At 49.7% G+C, this 23383-nt stretch overlaps 1 protein-coding gene across 19 annotated transcripts in view; it reads right to left on the bottom strand.

The window, feature by feature from the left end:
- MYT1L (myelin transcription factor 1 like) overlaps positions 1-23383 on the bottom strand; it is a 406245-nt gene that overhangs the window by 122738 nt on the left and 260124 nt on the right. For all 19 annotated transcript variants that reach the window (XM_049695859.1, XM_049695858.1, XM_049695861.1 and 16 more), the window contains 3 exons: positions 17022-17076; positions 16830-16863; positions 16538-16600 (listed from right to left, as the gene is read on the bottom strand). In XM_049695859.1, coding sequence (XP_049551816.1) covers positions 16538-16600; positions 16830-16863; positions 17022-17076 — 152 coding nt within the window. The remainder of the gene's footprint in view (positions 1-16537; positions 16601-16829; positions 16864-17021; positions 17077-23383) is intronic.

The following is a 23383-nucleotide window of genomic DNA, read 5'->3' as shown; positions in this document are numbered from 1 at the left end:
AGTCCAGACGAATTGAACACTGGAGGCAGCAACTGTGACATCATTAGCAAGTGATTGTTCCACTTTGTGCTAGCACAGGTCCTAGACGCTGCAGCAGTACTTAATACCATAGCAACAGCTGATGCTGCAGGTGTACTTAGTACTGCAGTCCTGCTTAATACTACTGTGATACTCCTCAACACTGCTGGGATGCTCAATATTACAGGGATATTCAACGCTGCTGTGACACTCAGTACTGAAGGGATACTGTGGAGCTCCTGAAGTTGCACCAGTGCTGCTACCTTGAATTACAGTAGTTGAGACTGATGGGGAGAACTGAAAAGACAAACCCAGAATGGGAGAAAATATTTGCAAATGATGCAACCGACAAGGGATTAATCTCCAAAAGATACAAACAACTCACAGAACTCAGTATCAAAAAAACAAACAACCCAATCAAAAAACGGGCAGAAGACCTAAATAGACATCTCTCCAAAGAAGACATCCAGATGGCCAAGAGGCACATGAAAAGATGGTCAACATCACTAATTATTAGAGAAATGCAAATCAAAACTACAATGAGTGTCACCTCACACTGGTCAGAATGGCCATCATCAAAAACTCTACAAATAATAAATGCTGAAGAGGGTGTAGAGAAAGGGAGCCCTTCCACACTGTTGGTGGGAATGTAAATTGGTGTGTAGTCACTATGGAGAACAGTATGGAGATTCCTTAAAAAACTAAATAGAGTTCTCATATGATCCAGCAATCCCACTCCTGGGCAAATATCCTGAAAAAACTATAACTCAAAAAGATACATGCCCCCCTTCGGGGCTTCCCTGGTGGCGCAGTGGTTGAGAGTCTGCCTGCCAGTGCAGGGAACACGAGTTCAAGCCCTGGTCTGGGAGGATCCCACATGGCGTGGAGCAACTGGGCCTGTGAGCCACAACTACTGAGCCTGCGCATCTGGGGCCTGTGCTCTGCAACAAGAGGCCATGATAGTGAGAGGCCTGCGCACCACGATGAAGAGTGGCCCCTGCTTGCCGCAACCAGAGAAAGCCCTCGTGCAGAAACGGGGACCCAACACAGCCAAAAATAAATAAATAAATAAATAAATAAATTTAAATTAAAGATACATGCACCCCAATATTCAGCACTACTTACAATAGCCAGGACATGGAAGCAACCTACGTGTCCATTGACAGATGGATGGATAAAGGAGATGTGGTACATGTATACAGTGGAATATTACTCAGCCATGAAAAAGAATGGAATACTGCCAGCTGCAGCAACATGGATGGACCTAGAGGTTATCATACTCTTTCCGGTTCTCATAAGTGAAGTAAGCCAAAGACAAATATCATATGATATCTCGCTTATATGTGGAATCTAAAAAAAAGAGACACAAATGAACTTATTTCCAAAACAGAAAGAGATTCACAGACATAGAAAACAAACTCCTGGTTACCAAAGGGGAAAGATGGGGGAGAGGGATAAATTGGGAGTATGGGATTAACATATATACACTACTGTATACAAAACGGGCAAACAACAAGGACCTACTGTATAGCACAGGGAACCACACTCAATGTCTCGTAATAACCTATAATGGAAAAGAATATGAAAAAGAATATATATGTATAACTGAATCACTTTGCTGTACAGCAGAAATTAACACAACATTGTAAGAAAGCTATACTTCAATAAAAAAAGATTGATAGGAAGAACTGAGAATCAAACTACATAAGAATTTATGATTTTGCCATTTACATCTTTGCCCCAGGGACCAATATATAAGAAAATACATGCAAATGAAAAATTGAAGATTTCTTACTCTTCCTCAAATACGTACTAGAGTCCTCATTTTCAGATGCTCTAGGACAGAGTACTTTGTCTTTCTATGGCTGGTAAGAAATTATTCAATTGTGGAATATTTAAAATACAGGTAGTTGAAGCATTGAGATGTTTATATGTACGGCTCGGTTCAGGTCGTGCAGGAGGTCCACGAGGGGCCTGGGAAAAAGAGCCAGCCGTGCTCGTCCAGCCTCAGCGAGGGCTTCCCAGCTTAGGAGTTAAACCACTGCCTTCAGCTCAGCCATTGGTTGGATGTAAATGGTGCTGCTATGTTTTATTTGTCTCCATATCTAATAACACTAAATAGATGAGAACTTTTCTTCTTTTCTCTCAGTTTTCTCAGGCAGTGCCCACCTCCCCTCCCTGTGAGTAGACAGATAATTCTCAGTCCTGCAGGTGCAAAGGTTCTCAGACATCCTGGTTGGGAACTGAATACAGGTCTGGACTAGAAGAGCTGGATTTGACGCCTCCTATTAATTGTGTGACCTTGAGGGGGTCGCTCCCTCCCTGTGCGTCACAGGTCCTCGTCTGTAGGAGGAAGGCGTTGGTCAGATCCCCAGGGGTCTTTAAGGGCGTTTTCTGGAACCTGGGCTAGAGACCAGGTGTCTCGGGGCCTCTGTTCTCTGGGGCCTCCCTGTCCGTGGACGGTTTCTGTGGGCGGGGGCCGGGGGCGCTCAGCTGCTCGCCTAATTGCTAAGGGCTCTCGATCAAGGATTCCGCCTGTTTCCATTCATGGTTCCTATTGCAATTGGGTTCCTCACATCTTTCTTTTTTTTTTTTTGCGGTACGCGGGCCTCTCACTGTTGCGGCCTCTCCCGTTGCGGAGCACAGGCTCCGGACGCGCAGGCTCAGCGACCATGGCTCACGGGCCCAGCTGCTCCGCGGCATGTGGGATCTTCCCGGACCGGGGCACGAACCCGCGTCCCCTGCATCGGCAGGTGGACTCTCAACCACTGCGCCACCAGGGAAGCCCCCTCACATCTTTTTTAATAGGTCATTCTCATTAATTAAAAGCTATCGGGTACCACAAAGACGTGAGTGAGGATCCGTGTACAGAACGTGGACCCGCTTGAGAGCATTAGCTTCTCAGAGTTTGAAGGATGCTAACGTGACAATTGATGACAAGAAAAGTCAGACGTTGTCAAATGGCCCCGTTGCTGGAAAAACAGCAACAACAACAGAACCTGAAACAAAAGGCTGCATACAGGTCCCTTCACATGAATGCACGGTGCTTCCCAGGACCACATGCCCTGCGATGCGGCTGGAACTAACGTCAGCCCCCTTCGGCAATGACCACCTTGCTCAGACCACCCCGTTCCTGCCCCCTCTCTGTCTGAATCTGGGCTGCACGTCCCTCACTGAAGTGAACTCCAGCACAGAGGGCTTATCTCAGCCTGGGATGCGGTCCAAAGGCCGGCGGCATCGTGGAAAGTGGGCAGGGCTGGGGATGGGAGGCCTGGCTTGCCGGCCAGTGACCAGCCCATCACCCGGACCCCAACAGGTCACTCAGCCTCTGGGGTCCGGTTCTCACCACACAGCATGGGGCTGACAGAATGTTCTCGCACGCAGTAAGGTACACGCAAGCTGCTCGCGCGTGGAGTCCGCCTCGGACCACAGAGGACTGGAGATGAGCGTGAAATTGTCGGGGGCAACATACACCGCATGGAGAGCGTCTCAACGTGTTGTCCGCTCCCGGCGCCTCTTTGTACTGACCCTTGGGCCCGAGGACGCGGGACCTGAGTCTCCCGGACCCTCTTCCTCCTGGTTCAGCGCCCCCGGCGGCTCTGAGTCCTGCTGTGTCCACGCCCTGAATGTCTCCAGTGTGTCCTCCTCTCCCTCCACTCTGCCCCCGCCTCAGGCCAGGCTGGCTTCTGGCCCCCTGGTCACCAAGAGCTTTCACTCCTATCTCCTCCAATGCACAGACTTCCTGCCTTCCCCCCTCCATCCCTCCCTCCCACCCACCCTGTCTCTCTCTCTCTCTCCCTCCTGAGAGGACAAAACCTGACCCTGCCTGTGCACATACGGTCCTCTGTGACCCACTGGGCCACATCCTGAGGCCACGGCTTCCACATCCCCTTGTCCTCACGGGGGACCTTCTATGATCGCGATCTTCGTATGGCCACAGCCTCCTTCCTGGCTGTGCTTTTCTCCCCCCGCCCCCGCTGGGGGCGGCCACAGTCCCACTGAGGACTCTGCCTCCTCTTCTGGCCTCCCTGGGCCCCCTCCACCACCCGGCCTCCTCAGGCTGGCTCCCCTAGGCCTGAGCTTCCCATGGGCTGGAGCTCCATGTCTGGGTCTGGTGCTTCTTCGTTCAGGCTCCGAGCCCATCCGATGCCGGGGACCCGGTCTGTTACTGTGGGACCCGGTCTGTTACTGCGGGGACCTGGTCTGTTACTGCGGGGACCGGTCTGTTACTGCGGGCCCCGGTCTGTTACTGCGGGGACCCGGTCTGTTACTACGGGGACCCGGTCTGTTCCTACGCGGATCTGGGCACTTGGCACAGTGCTGCTTAACAAAGAGCTCAGACTCACCAAGTGAAAGGGTGACTGAACACGTGAGCCCTCCCGCCGTGCCCTCCCCTGAGCGCCCCCTTCCCCCCACTGGCCAGGTGGAGAATCTCCCCCTTGGGAAGGCTGGCCAGCCCGGGGGGATGGAGCTCCTTCCTTCTCTGTTCCCTGGTCCCCAAACAGGACTCCGAGGGCCCTTGGGACATTCTGTCATATATGTGTATCCGCGGGACAGCTGGCTTCCTCAGGGGAGGAATCGCTTCCTTCCCGTGATGCCTCTGTGTCCGACCATGGTCCTGACTCATGGTGTGGAGGTGACAGATGTCAGATGATAATCAAGGAGACTTCCTCCAAGGAGAAGACAGTAAGATCCTACTGGCTATAAATTTAGGTAGAACTGAACATAACCCCATCTCTTTACTTGTAGAAATTGTTCTTCTGTCTTTCCAATCATTTTCCATCTTCATCATCCTTCCATTACGTCAGTAGCAACATCTTCCAGCAGGTACTACATGAACGGCCACCGTGAGCCGAAGAAAGGATGCCTTGGGGAGAGAAAGGGAGAAGTTTCCTCTGTCTTCTGAGGAGCTGATGACATCCATTTAGGAAGAAAATTTTACATCTGGGCAGAAACTGTGCAGTGGTGACAAGTGTCTAAGAAAGTTTGTGCGATCGAAGATCCTGCTTCAGATGTTGTGTTTCGACTGTGGGAAAGAGATCTACTCTTTAAAGGAAAGTTGTGATGAATCCTTGTGTAAATAACACAGGATGTAGACGAAACACGGGTGAAAGCTGAGGTCCTGCCCGGCTGGAGCCAAAGCTGGGACTCAACAAAACTCTTCCAACTTCCATTTTCCAAGATGTTGCAAATTGGGAACGTTTGTGTCCGTGCCGTTCCTTGGATAAAGGTGGGCATGCATAGTGCCCAGGAAGGAAGTGAGGTGATTCGTCCCTCTGGCCCCGTCTCCTGCTCGGTGTTTGGGGGCACAGGGAAGAGGGCTCAGAGGAGGAAGCCCCTCACGGGCGTCCTGTATCCAATGCTTCTCCCAGGACCCTTCCTTCTGTCTCCCTGGTCATACCCTCCCCTGCCTCCTGTATGTCTGGACGCATCGCTGGCATGGGCCACACATCTTAGGTCAAAGGGCAGGGTGTCCCTTTGTCCCCCAATATTCCTTCTGCTCAACGGCTGTGTGTGCAGCGAACACTCAGTAATTAGCCAAACAGAGCATCTTTGAAGCAGTCTGTAGGGTCCTGTTCTACCTGGCCACAGAGGCGACCACTTCTCTCTTGCCTCTGCGCATTTCCCTAAACAGCACTGTACTTTCTGAAATAAGGCAACTGGGCGAGTTTCCCCAGCGGGGTGAAATCCAGCCCCTCCACCTGCTTGCTCCTTCCTGGTCTCGGGGCACTGTCTACACGCCTACAGTCCCCCTGTGTACGGTAAATGGTAACCGTCCGACCGTCCGTTTGCCTTTTGTGCCGTTGGCGTGTGTGTCTAGGGGTGGTTGCTAAGGGCAGGGCTGTGCCAAACGCCACCCTCGGTTGGACTCCAGGGCCTTTGCGCGGCGGCAGCCCCGGAAATGTGTGCTCGCCCACTCCCAGCTTGGGGCACCCACACTCAGGTGGAGCTCTCGACGGCCACAGCCGAAGCCCCTGGCTGGGCTGGAGGAGCGCAGGGCAGTGAAGACCCTCAGGCCCTGCTGCAGAACCTCTGCTGCTCTTTGCTGGCCTAGATTTTTATCGTTCTAAAATCTAAAGACACTTTTATATAACGTTCAGGCACAGTTTCCTCCTCAGGGGCTCTGTCCCCGCCCTGACGCACTTGGCTGTGGCTCTGGTGACCGGACACTGGCTTCTCTTCTGCTCCTGGGCTTGGAATGTTGAGGCTGGTGGGTGGCGAGAGGAGGGACCAGGTGACCGAGACAGAGAAAGAGAGCCTTTCGCCTTCCACCTGGCACGAAGTGTCGCCCCTCTGCCCGGAAGCCTCTTCCTTACTCAGCTCTGGAGGGTCTCACCCCAGGGTTAGTCTTGGGGGGTGGCAGCTGGGGTCCAGCTCACCTGAACACTGACAAGTGAGACCATTTAAGAAGGAAAAAGTGTGGCTTAAATTTCAAACCATGTCTTTTTCTAGAATTTTCTGACATTAGCATTGTTTGAAAAATGACCAATCCTTTAAAAGTTTATCCTTTCACAAAAACATTTTTTTTTTTAGTAAGAAGGAAGTGTTTTAAAAACAATTATTCCATATTATTTGCAGAAGGAAACAGGGACACCTTCCCTTCTGCTGCTGGGAATGCAAACAGGTCCCGTCTTCCTGGAAAGAAACTCTTAAAACCATTCCTGTCCTCACGTCCTTCAAGCCAAGGCTCCTCCTTGTGACAAACTGCCCCAAAGAAGGAGCCAAAAGCCACAAAAGCTGTCTGCAAAGACACTTATCACACATGATCTGTAACATGGAAAAGTTAAAAAAAACCTAAATAAATAATTTCCAATAATAAGAGTTGCATAAGTTACAATATCACCATAGGATGGAAGTTAGCCGTGAAAATTAAAATATTTAGTGACATCAGAAAAGGTTCATGTTATAAAGTTAAATAAAAATTTAAAAAATACAAATTTACACCTATAACATGAGACTAAGTAAAATGTATTAAAAATCCAGGGGAAAAGTCTGATGTTCTGGGCAAAGGTCACCTTCCCTGAACGGAGCACAGTGACAAGAAAGAGACAGATGTTCATGAAAATCTGCCCCCACTTCCGCTATGCTTTCGTTTGTATCCCATTTTTAGTCCTTATTTGAGAAAATGAGCATTTCCCACCTTTACTGCTAAGTCACCTTTGTGCGCATGTAGTATTTCTTCTGGTTTCTGTTGTCAATAAAAACTCCCTGGGAGGATCCGTTAAGACAATTTGAAAAGCAAACTCCTTTTCATCTTTTCAAGTCCTGAAGTTTCAAAGCTGCAAGTCCCAGGCCTTCTCGCCCCATTTCAGGGAGAGGCCGCGGCCGGGCTGTGCGTGGGCTCCGGGGCAGCATGCACGGGCAGCCCAGCCCAGGGTCATGCGGGCTGGGTGGTGCTGACGCCTGGCAGACAGGGCTCCAGTGAGAGCCTCGGCCCCCGACCCCCCCCCCCTTTGCCTACACCATCACTTATTAGAAATCTCTTTGCGTTAATTTAAGAAGCATCTCTGGCAAAACCGTGCTGCCTCAGGGAAAGCTCAGTCCATTAGTCACTCAAGGCGGTGACTTTGTCGTAAGCATCTGATTAGTGTCTCCTGAGATGGGGGCAGGCGAGGGGCTGTGGTCCAGAGAGTCTGTTACTACAGGAGCGGTGGGGGGGCCCTCTGCCCCCTCCTGAGGGGGGGTCTGCTCCTGTATGCAGCACCAAGAAGCCACTCCGTAGTTCGCTCCCTGACACGTGGGTTAACCACGGTGAGGCCACCTGGTCGCCTGCACCAGAGACCCCGGCTCCAGGATCTGGGTCTGCACGATCCTCCTGGTGGCCCTGCTGCCTCCCTGCCCTCCTGGCTGTCAGGCCCGCCCTGGCGCGGGGAGCCAGAGGGTTCTCAGGGGGCGCAGACAGCTCATTCAGAAGCACAACCGCTATGGGATGGGCTGGGGGCTGGCAGAGCGAGTCGGGAACGTCACTGCGGAATCGAATTTTTTCCGAGCTGCTCACGGCCTACTCTCCTCCCCAGAGTTTTAGGAGATGCGTCCACTCCTGTGGGAAGCGTATCTCTGGCCACGTCAGATACAGCATTAGGTCGTATTCACGGCCCGCTCAGCGGCCACTAAATTACAATGAGTAGAGCTTTTAAAATCTGCTGAATTATACGGGGGGAGCTCAGAGCTTTCCCTTAACAGGAAAGGGAAGGTGCATTTATCTTCCTGCTCCCAGGTCCACAGGGCCTCGCGGAGGCTCACGGGGCCCAGGTAGCCCAGTCTGAACGAAGGAAGTAAGCCCTCCACGGGTCGTGCACCATCTCCAGGGCGCGTCCAGCCGAGGCACTCTGGACTTTTACTGCCCGTGTGCTCCTGGCCACCAGGCTCTGCTCAGGCCAACATGCAGGGCAGAAACGGCCGGTGACCACAGAGCCTCGCTGGCCCAAGGGACAGGCAGAGCAGCTGAGGTTCTGAGCAGCCAGGAACCTCTGCCCCCACCACCTGGCACACGTGACCTGAAGTCCGTGTTGGGTCTGGGAGGGGGTCTCCTCACGGGACAAGGCTGAGCCTCTGCAGCCCTGACCTGTCCACACCAGGCCATCCAGTCCTTCCCCAGACAGACAGCCACTAAGTATTTCCTCGACTGCCAGCTTCACACACTCTGGATTTGTTTGCTGGTTGCTCGCCCAGGACACAGCCTCTCTTTGCATTACCTGAAAACCCCACTAGAGCAGGTGGCTGCCCTCGGCACACACAGGCCTGTGCCCTCGGGAGCCGTGACCTCACACTCGGGGGGCATCTGAATCCCCTGGGAGGGGGAGGGAAACAGACAGCGGGGCCCCTGCCACATCCTCTGAGTTGGCAGGTTTGGGGTGGGGCGTGTAGCCAGGATGCTTCCTTTCCAAGAAGTTCTCAGGTGATACTGACGTTCCGGGCTTCGGGGAGGACGCCCTGCCTGAGTGGAGCTGATTCGGCCTTCAGCCCAGGGATGGCTTGGCAGTCAGAGGGCTCAGGCCCGGCTGTGGACCCACTGCAGCACCAGAACTATGAGGACGGTGTCGGTGGCTCATCCAGAGCCCCTCTTCACTGGACCTGACCCCTCCGGCCTCCTCTGGACTTTGGGGCCCCGGCAGGCAGCCCTGGGATGAGGTGAGAGCCAGGCGTGGGGGTGATTGCCGGGAGATGCCGGACGATGGGGCAGAAGTGAATTGACCTCAATTCCCAGTTTACGTGGACAATTCATTCTGCACTGTTTAAGCCAGTTTGCGGTGGGGTTTCCATTTTTTTGTAGCTGGAAATGGTCTAAGTCACACAGAAACTTTTTCAGACGAAAACACTGCAATCTCATCAAATTAACTTTACAGCTAAGAGGGCAGAGCTTCCTTCCTCTAACTCTGTCACCAGTCTTAGCAGGAAGAAGGTTCCGGAGTTTGGGGGTTCAGTCATTTCTTGGTGTCTCATCTTGGAAGCCCTGTGTTCTCTTCAGGACAGAAGGTCCAAGAAGGAGGAGAAGCAACCACTTTGCAGAAGGACAAAGGTCATCCTCGTGACTCCTTGGGCTTCTCAAAGCGTGGGTATAAGTAATGATACTAACGACGTGATTGCTCTCAAGTATGGGTTTGAAGAGCTGGTCGCAAGGCTGACTTCTCCGGAATCGCTGGTTCTGACTGCAGACTCCAGGTACCTGGAGCTGCGGCCTGGACTTGTCATCTGGACACACTGGACTCAGCGTGAGGGGCTCACACGTCCGTCCCGTCCACCCTCCCCCACCATTCACACCTCTCTGAGGACCATCCAGCAGCCACTGACTCTGGGCGTCGCCTCTCCTGTCCCTGGTGGTGCGGACGCGCAGGGAGCCCGCACACAGGATGCGGAAGACCAGCTCGGGGCTGCGCAGCCAGCCGTCGGCAGGTGCGCGGGGCTCCCGGTTCACGATCGCCCAGCGGGCCAGCGCCCCCCCCCACGTCAGGACCCCCTCTCCGCCCACTAGTTCTTAAACGTGGTGGCTGCGTACCTGCTAGAATCCCAGCACAGACGGTGGACGTCGGAACCGGTAAACCCTGACGGTAGCCGTACCACACACCGATTTCTGCTGTGTGTTCTGGAGATGTTTCAAAGCCATGTTTATATATCTTTAATCACTAGTTAATAAATCACACCGAGACTATAATTCCTGTGTTTAGTTCTTAACCAATACAGATTGTAATATTAGAGACTCTCTAAGTATACTTATGTTTTAGTTCCTACCTGAAAATACCTATATTCCTCCTCTATGAATGTGGAATTATTTTCAAAGTATCCTGAATTTTATAAAATGTCAAAAATCCACCCTGAAATGCATGACCTGTTTTATTTGCAGCTTTAAATACACTGAATCAGTCACACTGTCTTCTGAAATATGTAACAGACTCGGCCGGGGCCAGAGATCTGTCCGTTTGGGCGGACGTGCTCTAGACGAGCAGCAGGCACACTGTTTTCTTGGGATAATGGCCAGGAAGCTTTTTTTTTTTTTTAAATAGAGGATTTACTGTGACAATGAAGGTTAACTGCCACCACAGTCTGGAAAGACCATGCCTGAATTTTGTGTTTGCACACATACAATTCACAATAAGGCATCAGGCAATGGTGAGTCTGGGAAACCCACTTGCTTTGAATCTCCACTTCAGACACATAAGTCCCGAGATCACAACATTTTTGCTCTCTCTGCAACCGGGCAAGCTATCAAATTAATGTTAAAATAGGTGTGCGCTAACTTCTGATTCATAATATTAGTGACCAAGAGTAAAAAGGACAGGCATGCTATAAAGTTTATGCACGGGGTGATGCACAGCGATGTCTCATAAAGAATGAAGGGGGAGTTGTTGATGCTCGTGGCTCCTGGCTGGGTGGCTGCGTGCTCAGAATTCTTCATAAACACCCCAGAGTGTGCCCTGCCGCACGGCAGCCATACATTAATTAGAGCATAAAGCCGACACTGCAGTGTTTCCATGCACCCAAGTGGATCTTCATTTTTCACATGCGGGACCCTACTAATTAAAATCAGCTTTGCAATTAAATGTGGAAAATTGTGTTAAACTTTCAAGCGTGGTTAGAAAAAAATGCAATTATTTTTAGGGTTTTTTATTGTAATGCAAATGGAAATTCTACCCATGTGAAACCAGTAAAAGGGAAGTATAGGGATCCCTATTTCTCTTTCTTCCTCTCTGTCTCTTTCTTTCCTTTTTGATTATCGATTCTCCTCTCAGTTGCACGTTGAAATGCTCCACCATCTCTCCCAGTGCCTGGCTCTCTTCCAAGGCTTTTAGTGAGAGCTCTTTGTCAAGGCATGAATAATACAGCCCCCAGGCTGCTGGCAGCATCCAAATGAGGCGTGCATACATCAGGAAGCAAGCCCTCAGCTCCAGGTCCAGAACAAGCTCCCGGGAAGACAAGCAATTATTCACCCGTGGCTGCCGCCATGGCAATCACACTGGTAGGTGCAAAGGTATATGAGATGGAAAAAAATCTGAAGAAGGAACATGCACCATAAGCCAGAGAGAATTTAATGATTTCCTAATAAAAAATAAATCTACCATTTGGAGCTTTTAATTTTAAAGTTTCAAGATAAATTGATTTGACTCTGAATTTTCTAAACGGGGAAGGATTTAAATATAATACCAAAGCCATCCCCTGGCTTTTGGGGGATCGTTGCTTGTGCAAGTCTCTCAAGCTAGATTTCGGATCAAATATCTCACCAGAACCCTATACTCAACAAAGAGTAACTTAAAAAACAGCTGTGAAGGGTAAATGTAAATAAAATCTATTAAATTTCAGAAGTAAATTCAGAGGGTTCACAAAACCAATGACGTGAAGAATGAATTCACATTAAGGGTTCTCTTTCCCTCTCCCTTTCTCTCTCTCCCTCTCTCATTTGAGGCTTATACAAAAATCACCATTCAGAAAGAAAGAAGTAAGTCCAATTAATTCCAAATGGTCCAGGATGTATATAACTATTATAAGGAAGGCTAAAATTCAAATTCCTCTACAGTGTTTAATGTTTATTAATCTGAAATAGAAACTAATATTTTTTATGATTCCTATTTCTAAGTTTTATTGGGACTTTGATGATGAATTTAGTGTCTATATATTCATCCCTTTGTAACATCAAGTTGCACTGTATCTTTAACACAAGCAGTATTTTATATCAACGTGGGGAGGAAACGTTGTGAATATATGGCATAGAATGTTCAATCTTACTCAAATGCTTAGGAGTAGATTTTTGCAGAAATGTTTTGACGTTCCATATTTTGGCTCCTATCTTAATATCCGTTCATCTAATTCTCTGGATTAATAACCAATCTCTTTTTCAGGTCCTTGAACCAAACAAAAACAATTATAGATAAAGTGACTTGTGGTCTCCTGTCCATGTGTCTCCATCCGTAAGACGTTCATCTGCAGTAGAGGGGGGCATCACCAGGACATGCAGAGGGCCCAGTCCCCCAAGACGCCCCCTCAGCTCGGGGTCTGGTGTCATCGGGAAGCTCTTCCTGCCCTCGGAGCCCCAGGCCAAGGGTTGGGTCTGCATCCTTCACACCTTGCCTGCCTGCAGCCTCTAGCCAACCAACCAACAGCCCAGCAACTTCCTAAACTCCAAGTGCATGGCCTCCACGTATTCCATTTTCTTTCTGCTGCCCAGGCTGCAGGCACGTGGAAAAACGCTCTTTTTTCACCCATAGGTGTTTTAAATGCTTACAGGTCACGAGTCTGCCTGAGCACTGGGAAGGAGGTGGCCCAGGGAGGAGAGTGGGGCATCCAGGACGCTCCCTTCCCTGGATTTAGGCGTCTAAGAACCAAACTCTGGAAAACTCACTTAGGATGGCAGAGGGGTAGTTTTGCACCTGCAAAGAAAGCCTGGGATGGGCCCCTGCGTTTGAGATGCAAACTTCAGCTACTCATAAATACCAGTTTAGAAAAGACGTGTGCACTGGACTCTGTGCGGTCAGGTGTGCGAAAGATGTGAGATGTGAGTGGGAAAGCAGAGGTCGGATTTGCTGTGTACAGAAGACTGTGTCGGTATTTTGCTTCACGACAGGAGACTTACTTCTGGCCCTGACTGCAAATCCATGATGGTTTGTCATACTTATGTGCTAATAATATAAAACCTAAAAAAGTCAGAGTCATGTGTCTAGATACTAATGATGTTTCTGAAGATAACGGCTGGTAATCTTGTCCTCTGCCTGGAGGCCTGGCCCTGTTCACATGCATCAGGGCAAAAAATATTGACTGAGCTCGGATCCCTGCTGGTCAGTGTGCAGGGATTCAAAGAAATGGACCTTCAGTGCCAGGAGCGTAACCCCTCTGAGGAACTGCTGTGCTGCCTGCATCAGATAACGAGGTTCTGTCATTCATCTTCCTCTTTTTTACCTTGACTGCCCAGAGACTCAGCACTGAATGGAATACTGTATCAGAACTCCTGATACATCCTGGGTTTCTGGTAAAATTATGTTTTCATTTCCCTTATGTTTTTCCTAATTTATCTCTTTGATTCAACCTTTACCTGTGCAGTTGTACATGTGTTTATCAGGCACCTCAAATTGATGGTGAACTATTAACACAAATAAACACCCATGCATAGATTACCTTTAGTTCAAGGACATAATTTTTGAATAAGGCAGACCAACGAATAAAGTAAGTATTATAACTTTAATTCCTACCTCTCCATTGTTAACCAGGATCTTAAATTGTGAATGCCTCGTGAATTCAGATTAGTGTTTAATTTCACAGGTCCTATCTGATGATTGATCCTCCTCTATCACCTATTCCCCGTTTCTCACAAATCCACAGCCCTACCTCTACCACACAGGAAAAAAGCCATCAGTCTTAGAAGCTGTCACGAAAAGCCAAACCCCCGTTGAAGCAGCAAGGCCACCCCCGACGTGCACGCCCTCCAAAGCAATAAGAAGGCACGCTGAGACTGCGATCAATACTTGACCTCCTTAGAAATTTTCTTGTGTTCAAACTAAAGATGAACTGAGAGGCATCATTTTACCACTTGTTACCAAATTTCCTAAAAATTGTATGTTTTATTTTTTACATTGTTGATTCCCCTCACCTGCCTCCAATTAATTTTTGTGTGTTCAAGTAAATAGATACTTCAATATACTAAAAGAATGCCTTTTTATTTGGCTATGAACTGGCGTGATATGTGAGTAAAATGAAATTGTAGCCTTAACGGGAATATATTCATTGGAAAATGTATCTTTAAAAGACCGAAGTAACGGGCAGTTTCATCAAGACCAGAACTGAGGCTGCTGCCCTTGTCCTATTTGCAGGGGCCTCATGTGCTCCGAGTATCAGCGGGGACAGGGCAGCGGGCAAGGTGACACCTGTGTCGGTGGGCGGGTAGTGCAGGTATGCATGTGCATGAGCACAGCTGTCAGGGGGGAGAAACTTGCATTTAGGAAATCTTTAAAAAATAGAAAAAAACAAAGCCAGATATAATTGAAGAGTCTCACAAATTTGAAATAGCACCGGTCAAAAGATGTTGATGTATACGCGAATCGTATCTACTACAAGGAGCCCCTTTTCAGTCTGAGCAATTCAAGTGTCACCCCTTAGTTGAGAACTGCTGATATGCAGACGCGGAAAAATAAAATTTAGAAAAAGCCCCACTTGATAACCCAGTGAGATTCCTCGGAGAGAAGTCTTATCTGTGACGTAAGTGTTGAATGGTAATTAGTTTTACATAACAAAGTCTGCAACTTTCTCATTATAAAACCGAGGAAATTTGAAGTCAATACATGTTAAATAATTCACCCAAAGCCCCTTGGGTAATCAGTGGCAAAGGGGAAACGGGGCGCAGTGTCTGTGTACTGGGTTCCCACAGTATGCCTCCCCACTCACTATTTCTATTAAAACAGTGGGAATTCCAATAATTGCAAACACTATGACTCATGGTAAAAAATAACATTTTAAATTTAAAAAATTGAGATTATTTTTGCTGTAAAATTGTCCAATTTGGCTGTTCCTGTGACTCCTCTCTAAAATTCCGCCTACTTCGCTCCTGAAAAATTCAGGGTGTTCTGAGCTCTCAGCAGCATCGGGTCTCAGAGGAGGGTGGAGCCCAGCTGTCTTCGCATTGTTCCCAGCCTAAGGCTGAGCATCATTTCTGAGCAGTGGAGGAGATCCCGGGGAGAGCTGTGCACACACACTGCATCCCACAGGGCCCATCAGCCCACAGCTCTAGGGGATGCACCTTGGGTAGGAACACAAACGCTTGAAACAATTCTTTGGGAGCGTCATGATTTTTCCAGCAAAAGTGTGGTTATGACGCCCAATTAAAACTAGCTGACACCTAATTAAAACTTTTTAGTCAAATTTAACCATTCTTTCTAATAGCAAAACCATTGTCTAGCGAAGAGATGATTAGGCGACAGAATCCACTCGTGCTTGGCTAACTTGTTTTCCATTGTAAACATAAACAACCCAGTTTTTAAAAACTGGATTTTTAAAAAGGAATTTACATATATACTCCTTCATAAAATAACATATAGTTAAAAAAACCACATATTTAAATTACATAGTTCAATAAGTTTTCACAATCAAATAATAATATAATAAATTAAATATAATAATTTAAGTCACAAAATTCTCTTAACCATGGCCTGTCGTTCCTTTGGTATGAATCCATTTCATCAGGGATGCCCACTGAAAATTCCCTGCCTCCTTAAACGCTAGCATGGGTGTTTTGGAGTAATTTGAAATTTTCCCCTTGTTGTTGCTAAAGGACAATCATAATAATTGCTTGATTTCATCCGTAAATTAGTGTTCTGCTGAAAAGGAAATAAAGTGGAAAGCAGCGAAGGACGGTCACCCTGGGGTGCTCAGGGCACCTGCTCTAGCTCCCGAGCTTTGGGTACCTGGGCCCGGCCCCTGATGGCCGCTTGGGCTGAATGGCCTCAGAAGTGAATCTCAAGACTGAGCTAGCTGCACGTGACTCGCAGTCTTGGTGTGAAGGATGCGATTCCGCTGTGGCGCATTTTAGCAGCCGTCACCTGCCTATCCCGTGCTCCAGGTGCTGCCACCTCTGTCACGGACATGAAATCCCGGTGTCTACGAGCATCATCTCTAAGCCCCAAAGCCTCCGAGCGTGATCTGTCCGGACTTTCCCCCCCTGCTCTGAATTTCCCCTGCAGCTGCCCGGCGCCAGGCCTGGACCTCCTTTCCCAGGACGAGCCGAGTGCCCACAGGAAGGTCAGGAAGTTCACGCTTTACTTTACCACCGGGTGTTTACCATCCTGAGCTACGGAAGGAGAAAACGGGGAGGAGAAATATGGCTCCCAGTGACCTAGGGGAGGATCCCAGGGAGCAAGTGGGGAGAGGTGCAAGGCTGGTCCTCAGTCGCCACCCCTGGTGTGGGGCAAACGCTGCCCCAGAAGGTGGTCAGAACATCTTACAAGAGCCCCACGTCCGAGGAGGACGGGAAAGCTTCCCCAACATGGTCCCCATTCATTGTGCCCACAAGTCACTCAGCATGGCGTGAAAACCGAGGCCTTACCTTCTGTGTCTCGCATATTTTCCGCTGACGTGGCCACTGCCGTCACAGCCAGGGGTGGGACAGCTGCAAGAGGAAAGGATGGGTCACTCAGGTGCCACCTGGACGGGAGGGAAGCGGGGGACGCAGACAGACAGGGAGGTATGGAACTGGGAGGAGGGGGCTGGGGTGCAGGCCCTGGGTCCCCCGGGCGCGCAAAAGCCCTGTCTCTGCTACGATGCACAGTCTCTGACCGCCGCTGGGGTGCATCCTGCCCGCTATCTGAACAGGATACCTGCCCGTCCTGTTCACTGACCTGAACAGCTCCTGTATGGCCGGCTCCACAGGAACTGCAGAGAGAGGAAAAGACACAAATTGATGATTGATCCCAAGAAGCCCCTTCCACAGACAGCTACCGAGAGGGTGGTGTCCAGGCCGGGTCTGAGGGCTTCGGCAGGACAAAGGGGACCCCAGCAGGGCCCCCAGGGACCTGGAAGCAGGGACGTACCTCGGAGCCCTTTGGACCGTGTGCGGTGCCGCCTTTCCTCGGTATCCACCTCCATCTGGGGAGAGAGGAAGGCAGTCAGCGTGCTTTCCTGCTGGCAACTCAGGGACGGGTTCCCTCTGGAAGGGGTGCTGCTGGGGAAGGACCAGGCAATCTAAACGTGTTGTTTAAAGGTAACAAAGCAGACCTCGTCTTGCAGGGCCCCCGCAGTGGAAGACTTTGATTAGGACACACCTGGGTCGGTCAGTCTGAGTTGTACTTTGTGCCAAGAATATAATGGATAGGGCTGAAGTTTGCAGGAAGGAAAAAAGTGCATATATTAATGTCTAGATTCTCCCTGTAGCTGAAGTGGAGTCGTGGTGGGGAGGAGGTGGGTGTCACAGAAGGACACGTTTTAGCGTGCGGGCTACTCTCGCCATGGTCTAGTCCTGGGGGACAATTGCATCTACCTTGATCTAAATCGTCAGGACGCTTTCCAGGGTCACAGCAAGGCTCACACTTGGAGATGACAGTGTTTCCATCTACTACCTTGCAGGGTCCTCACACGATTCTGTAAGGAGGTATCTTTCTTACACTTCCTTTACAGCTGTGATTTGCCCAAAATCATTCAAGGGGCAGCTTTGGTGCAGGGTCCTGAAACCAGCCACTGTCTACACGTCCTCTTTAAGCCACGGGAACATACTGCCAGCTGGGTGAATGTGAGTAATTTATACACAGCAAAACCGCATCATGGGAGAATTCCACTCAACGCATCAGAGGGGCTGACAAGAGATGAGCAGTAAAGACGACAGCTCCTCTGACCAGATTCCAACCTGGACTGTGTCATTTTTCACCCCGCCCATTGTGGCCAGAACTGCATTCTGGGCAGAAGATGGGGACGTCGTAAAATGTCAGGTACTGGGGTGTGTGTGTGGGAGAGATGGATTGGGAGTTTGGGGTCAGCAGATGCAAACTAGTACATATAGGATGGATAGACAACAAGGTCCTACTGTAGAGCACAGGGAACTATATTCAATATACTGGGACGAACCGTAATGGAAAACAATATGAAAAAGAATATATATATATATATATATATATATATATATATATATATATATATATATATATATATAACTGACGACAGCAGAAATTAACACAACATTGTAAATCAACTATAACTGTACTCAAACAGCAACAAAAAGTCACGTATGCACAGTTCACCTCCTTCATAGTTTATGACAAGAAACGTCAGAATTTGGGAAAGAAGACTCTAGTTGGACAATTGAGGCTGTGCCAGGTGACAGTATAGAAGAGACCTGGGTGGATCCTCTATTGAAATAAACCATCAGCAAGGCGAGATCCTGCACAGGATCTGATTAATGTTCATGCCAGCTGACCAACAAATAGGTATTTATTACTCTTGTGTGTGGGATAATAAAAATACCTATAATAAAAAATGTAAGTTCATTTAATGAGCTTAATATCTTAATGGGAGAGGCATCTGCACAGACATAAGATTTGGCAGATTTAATAAAATAAGAAGAATTTCAGGAAAGGAGGAGCCCATGCGAAGTGAATCACGGAGGGGGAATTTCTCAGGGAAAGCTGAGATACTTCAGGATGATTAGTTTAGGTGTAGAAGGAAGAAAGGACTTACACACCCATCGTGTGTATAGACACATGCAGAGGCTCAGCTGACATGCAGATGCTAGAAACGCGTACTTGGATGGACGCGCCAGTGAATGAGCTGGCGAGTCCGTTTGCTGGGGAGATGGTGGGTCAAGGAGACGGCGGGAACAAGGTGGAACCTCGGGGTGATGGGCGTGGCGGAGCAGGAAGCGCTCAGCCACAGGGAGAGTGGGAAGGGCACCCTGGGGGCCTGGACAGACCTGGAGGGTCACTAGTGACCCAGCGGACAGACAGCTGTTGTTGGTTCTTGAGCGCAGGAGGAATCCCTCACCAGCATATTTATAAAGAAATGAATTTAGCAGCAATTCGAGAGAGCGCAGAGGGGACCAGAGTGGGCCAAGAGGAGACGACCTGCCCGGGGGGAAGGGCCTCCACCACGTCGGCCTGCGTCCTGAGATGCAGCTGACCCTGCAGGGAGGACAGGCGCAGGGAGACGGAGAGGAGCTGGGAAACGTTTCAAGGAGGGTCGACGTGGCGCGCGGTGCCGAGCCTCCTTGGGTGGCCGCCCTTCCTCTGCTGCATCAGCCCCGCTCAGGGTGTGGAAGCCTGGAAGGCGACGCAGTCTGGGTCAGCGGTACCCCGGGTGGCACGTCACAGCTCTGAGGCGGCTACTGCACCTGGAAATCCTCTCCAACGCTCACAGTTTAGCAAAACGCGCAAACAGGGCCCACACGCCCTGGGGCGACGGGTGACAGAGGAAATGCTGGGTCCTGTTCTGTGCAAGTGGAGCATCTCCTAACACTGCACACCTGTCGTAGGACCAGGGACGCAGAGATGACGGGATGGAAGCCTGTTCTTTAAGGAACTCAAAACCGAGGGGAGACGTTGTGTCAGGGCCCTGAGAACATAACAGAACACAGACGAGCTGAAGGTCACCCTTCGGGAGGTGGACAGAGGCTCCCAGGGGGAATCAAAATATGCGCCGTTTTCAAGGAAAATTGCAGGTTTCAGGTTAAAAAAGGTTGGGGCAGATGTTCCAGGCAGAGGGAACTGGACGCGCAAAGGCCCTGGGGCACAGGCACGTGGGGAGTTCCGGGGGCCTGGGGGTGCTTCGGGTTCACTGGGGGGCCTCCTTCAGCTGGCACGGGCTCCTCAGAGCTTCAGAGGGACATGGCCAGTCACGCTCGGGAAGCCCGTACCCGTGTCACGGACACTTGTGCAGCACCTGAAATGAACTCCAGCCGTCGCCCAGGAGAGGGCTTGTCACCGAAAGGGCACTGAGGCCATCGCTCTGTGGGTATGAAGTCGAAAACTTGGCTTACTAGCTAATCGCTCATATGGTTGCCTAAGAATTGTTGGATTTTTTACATTTAAGTTTTAATCCATTTTTTTTACATATGGGGACAAACTTATTTTCTTCTAGATGGACAGTTAATTCTGCCACTAATCCTTCAATTAATAAATACTAGCTCCACCCCCGCCCCAACTAAAATACACGCTCTTGCTGTGCTAATTTCCCACCGCAGCTGGGCCCCTCTGTGGACTGTTCTGTGCCACTGCTCTGTTTATAGCAGGGCCAATCCTGTTTGAATTCCAGGCTCCGTAGTGGGTTTTGCTCTCTTGTAAATAAGCCTTTAAGGGTGGGATTAACATACGCACACTACTGTATATAAAACAGATAACCAACAAGGACCTACTGTACAGCACAGGGAACTATACTCAACATTTTGTAAGAACCCATAAGGGAAAAGAATCTGAAAAGGCAAAGTAGCAAAATGGATTCAAACTTCCTTTTCACACTCACGTATCAATGTCCGGAAACGGCCGGCGAGGTTCAGATTAGGCTGAAAGCGTATAGTTCACAGTGGGAGATACGTGAGGAGGTTCTTTCATTTTCCAAGCCTACACCTGCGAGTGTCCTGCAGGCCCCCCTGCCTGCGTCCCCACTCCTGCCTGTTTTCACCCACCCTTTCCCACCTGACGGCGTCTTCCTTGGAAGCATCAGGGGAGCTGTGTGTTTGAATTTGCTCTTCCAAGGGGTCTGAGACCTGAGTTGCAGAAACTTCACTGGTGATGCCTGAGCGGGTCGTCAGCAGCGCTTTCTAACCTACGGGCTCTGGTCCTGCCTGGGCCTGGACAGAAGCAACCTGGTTACCTCTGCCCGGGTTTGGGTTTCTGATTCCCACTCTAGTGATTCACAGTTAGAAAAATCACCCTTAAGGAACTACTACAGCACTAATTCTTTTATTTTTAAGCCCACTGCTTATTTTAAAAATAAAGAGAGGTTTTCTTAGGAGCTTAAAATGGTTTTATATTTAAAGTCTAGAATTTAAAAGTTTACTTTTGAACCAACAGAAGCCATCAGAAAGACTCACTGAAGAGAGGGCAGTGAATTATGTTGTGATATGCAAACTTGAATCTGGAAGCAGGAGTTATTTTACTATTTGATTTCCCCCCATCCTCCCCACCAGTAAAATGCACACTCTGGTCAGGTTGAGCCTTAGTGAAGATAACAGAGTATTAACTACACCAAAAACCGCACATTCGTAGATTCCTTCAAGCCTTTGGAGGCCGAACAGGCTCCAGGCCACAGCAATGCCCCTAGGAGGGGCTGGAAGTGGGGTCCTGGGACCGCGAGGGCCCATCGGTGTCCTAACCCATGTCTCCACGCACCGTCACCGGCGCTCCCTCTGCAGGGACGGGGCAGGGGGGTCTCGGGCCGGGGTCTCCGCGGTGGGCGCAGCTGGGGCTCCACACAGAGCCGGAGCTCCCTCCTCCTCCCCAGCCGCTCCCCAGTCACTGGGGAAGTAGCAGTCACTTTGTCATCAGCCAGGCCCTACCTTTCACCTGCTGCCACCCAACCTGCGGTCGCTCACTGTTCATTAGCATCACCGAGGAGGGAGGGTTGCAGGCAGGCGGCAGCCCGAGTGGTGTGACAGTGAGAAAGGTATAATGAAGGGAGACTAGAAGCTCTGGCAAAACCAAGGGTGCAGATCAAACTGCCTGCAGCTGTTTCCCGAGAGCTTTCATGCCCGGGGTCACCGTCTCCTAGGTAACCGAGGTCTCCTAGGTAAACGAGACCGGCTCCACGCAGCTCCACGTGACGGAAGCTGCTTCCTCGTCTCAGTTCAGACGCAGGGAAGTTTTGGTTCATAAAGAAATCCACCGGGAAAGATCAGCGAGAATCGGAGATTACGTATCGTGTCATCCTTGAGTAGAGTTAAAAAAATACTGTAACAATTTAAAGTGTTTTCCAAAATATGACATTTTCTGTGAATTTAACGTAGTGCAAATATGTTGATTGAGGATTCCTATCCAATATTTATATTAAGACAAAGGATAGCGTTATTGTCCAAAGGTTACAAAATTAGAAGAAATAAAGGGGTTTATGGTCCATGGTTTATAATTTTTCAGTTTAGTTATCCCACCTCTTAGGACGGAAATAAGGAAAAATTAGACAAATAAAACACAGGCAAAGCCTTGGGTTTTCCGCTCCTAACTTTTCCTTTGCTCCCTCCTCTCCTTTTCCTGGCCATAGAGGAGGGGTTACCCAGTCAAATCCCCTCAAAGGACAGAGACCGCGGCTCCCACCGCTTCACCCCAGACGCCCCTGTTTGCAGAGGCATGGTTGGTGCCAACAGAGGCAAGAGAGACTGAGACGAGAAACCAGGAATTCTCTGGGCAAACACGAGAAGGAAGCCGCTGGCCGCTGGCCGCCTCCTGGCCCTGACTGCGGTGTGAGCGGGGCCTTGCCCACCTGACCCCCACGTGAGCTGCTGCCTCCTTGCTCGGGGACCAGAGGGAAAGCCGCATACGCTCCTCGCTCTTGGACGATTCTGTGAGTAGCAGTTTTGGGGGAAATCTAGGATAACAGAGGAAGTAGCATATCTGAAGTTCATTGGAATGAGGAGGTTTGGAGGCTGATTAGTTTATGAACTGGTCAATAAGTACTTAGTAAACGGCAAGCAACTCTTTGTGGCCTACAGAGAATTCCTAAAGTCATTGTAAAACACGGCATTAGACAGTGACCTGCACTGGAGCAGGAAGCAACGCCCCTTCCTTGAGGCTGTTAATACGTAACCCATCGGACCCACACCTAAAACTCTGGAGATTTCATATCCAAATCTGAATTCCTGACTTTTTTTCTGGAAAAACCAGGGGATCTGGAAGCATTACTCTCTTGGCAACAGTTGGCTGGCGTGGCTGCGTTCCACGTGGCAGCCCCATGTCCATCCCATACCTTGTGTGTGACCCCCGCCCAGTCCTGGGGTGTTTGACTGTGTTGCTCTTGATCTGGTTCCAGTTGTCTCAGAAGAGGGGCTCCGACAATGCTGACAGCTGTGTCCAGGCTGCCCGGGGCTGGGTCTCCCTGGGGGTCCCTGCTCCCGCCCAGGTCTCTCTGCCCTTGAGGATAACTGCGATATCCTCAGAACAGAGCAGACGTCTAAGTTCCAGGGCCTCTCAGGAGTCAAGGAGAAGCCAGACCTAAAACACATGAACGTTGTGGGATTTTGTGTAATTTTATAGGAATAGTATCCCATCCTAGCTCCAGACCCCATTTCTGTCATCAGGACTTCCGTGGGCAGTGGGGGCCTGAGGTGTGGGTCTCAGAGGGCTGGATGGATTTGCTGAAGGTTCAGAACATGGCAGCCTCTCCAAAAGCCACCTGAGTCTCTGGCCAGGAGCTTTGGCTCAGTGTTTAATGATGTATTTAAATTCCTCTCCATCCTTCTTCTTGGAGTAGTTGTTCTTTA

The sequence above is a fragment of the Orcinus orca genome, chromosome 13 (genome assembly GCF_937001465.1).
Source record: "Orcinus orca chromosome 13, mOrcOrc1.1, whole genome shotgun sequence".
In the NCBI taxonomy this organism is placed as follows: Eukaryota; Metazoa; Chordata; class Mammalia; order Artiodactyla; family Delphinidae; genus Orcinus; species Orcinus orca.
Note: the sequence above shows the minus strand (reverse complement) of the source record. Positions and strands in the feature narration are given on the sequence as shown.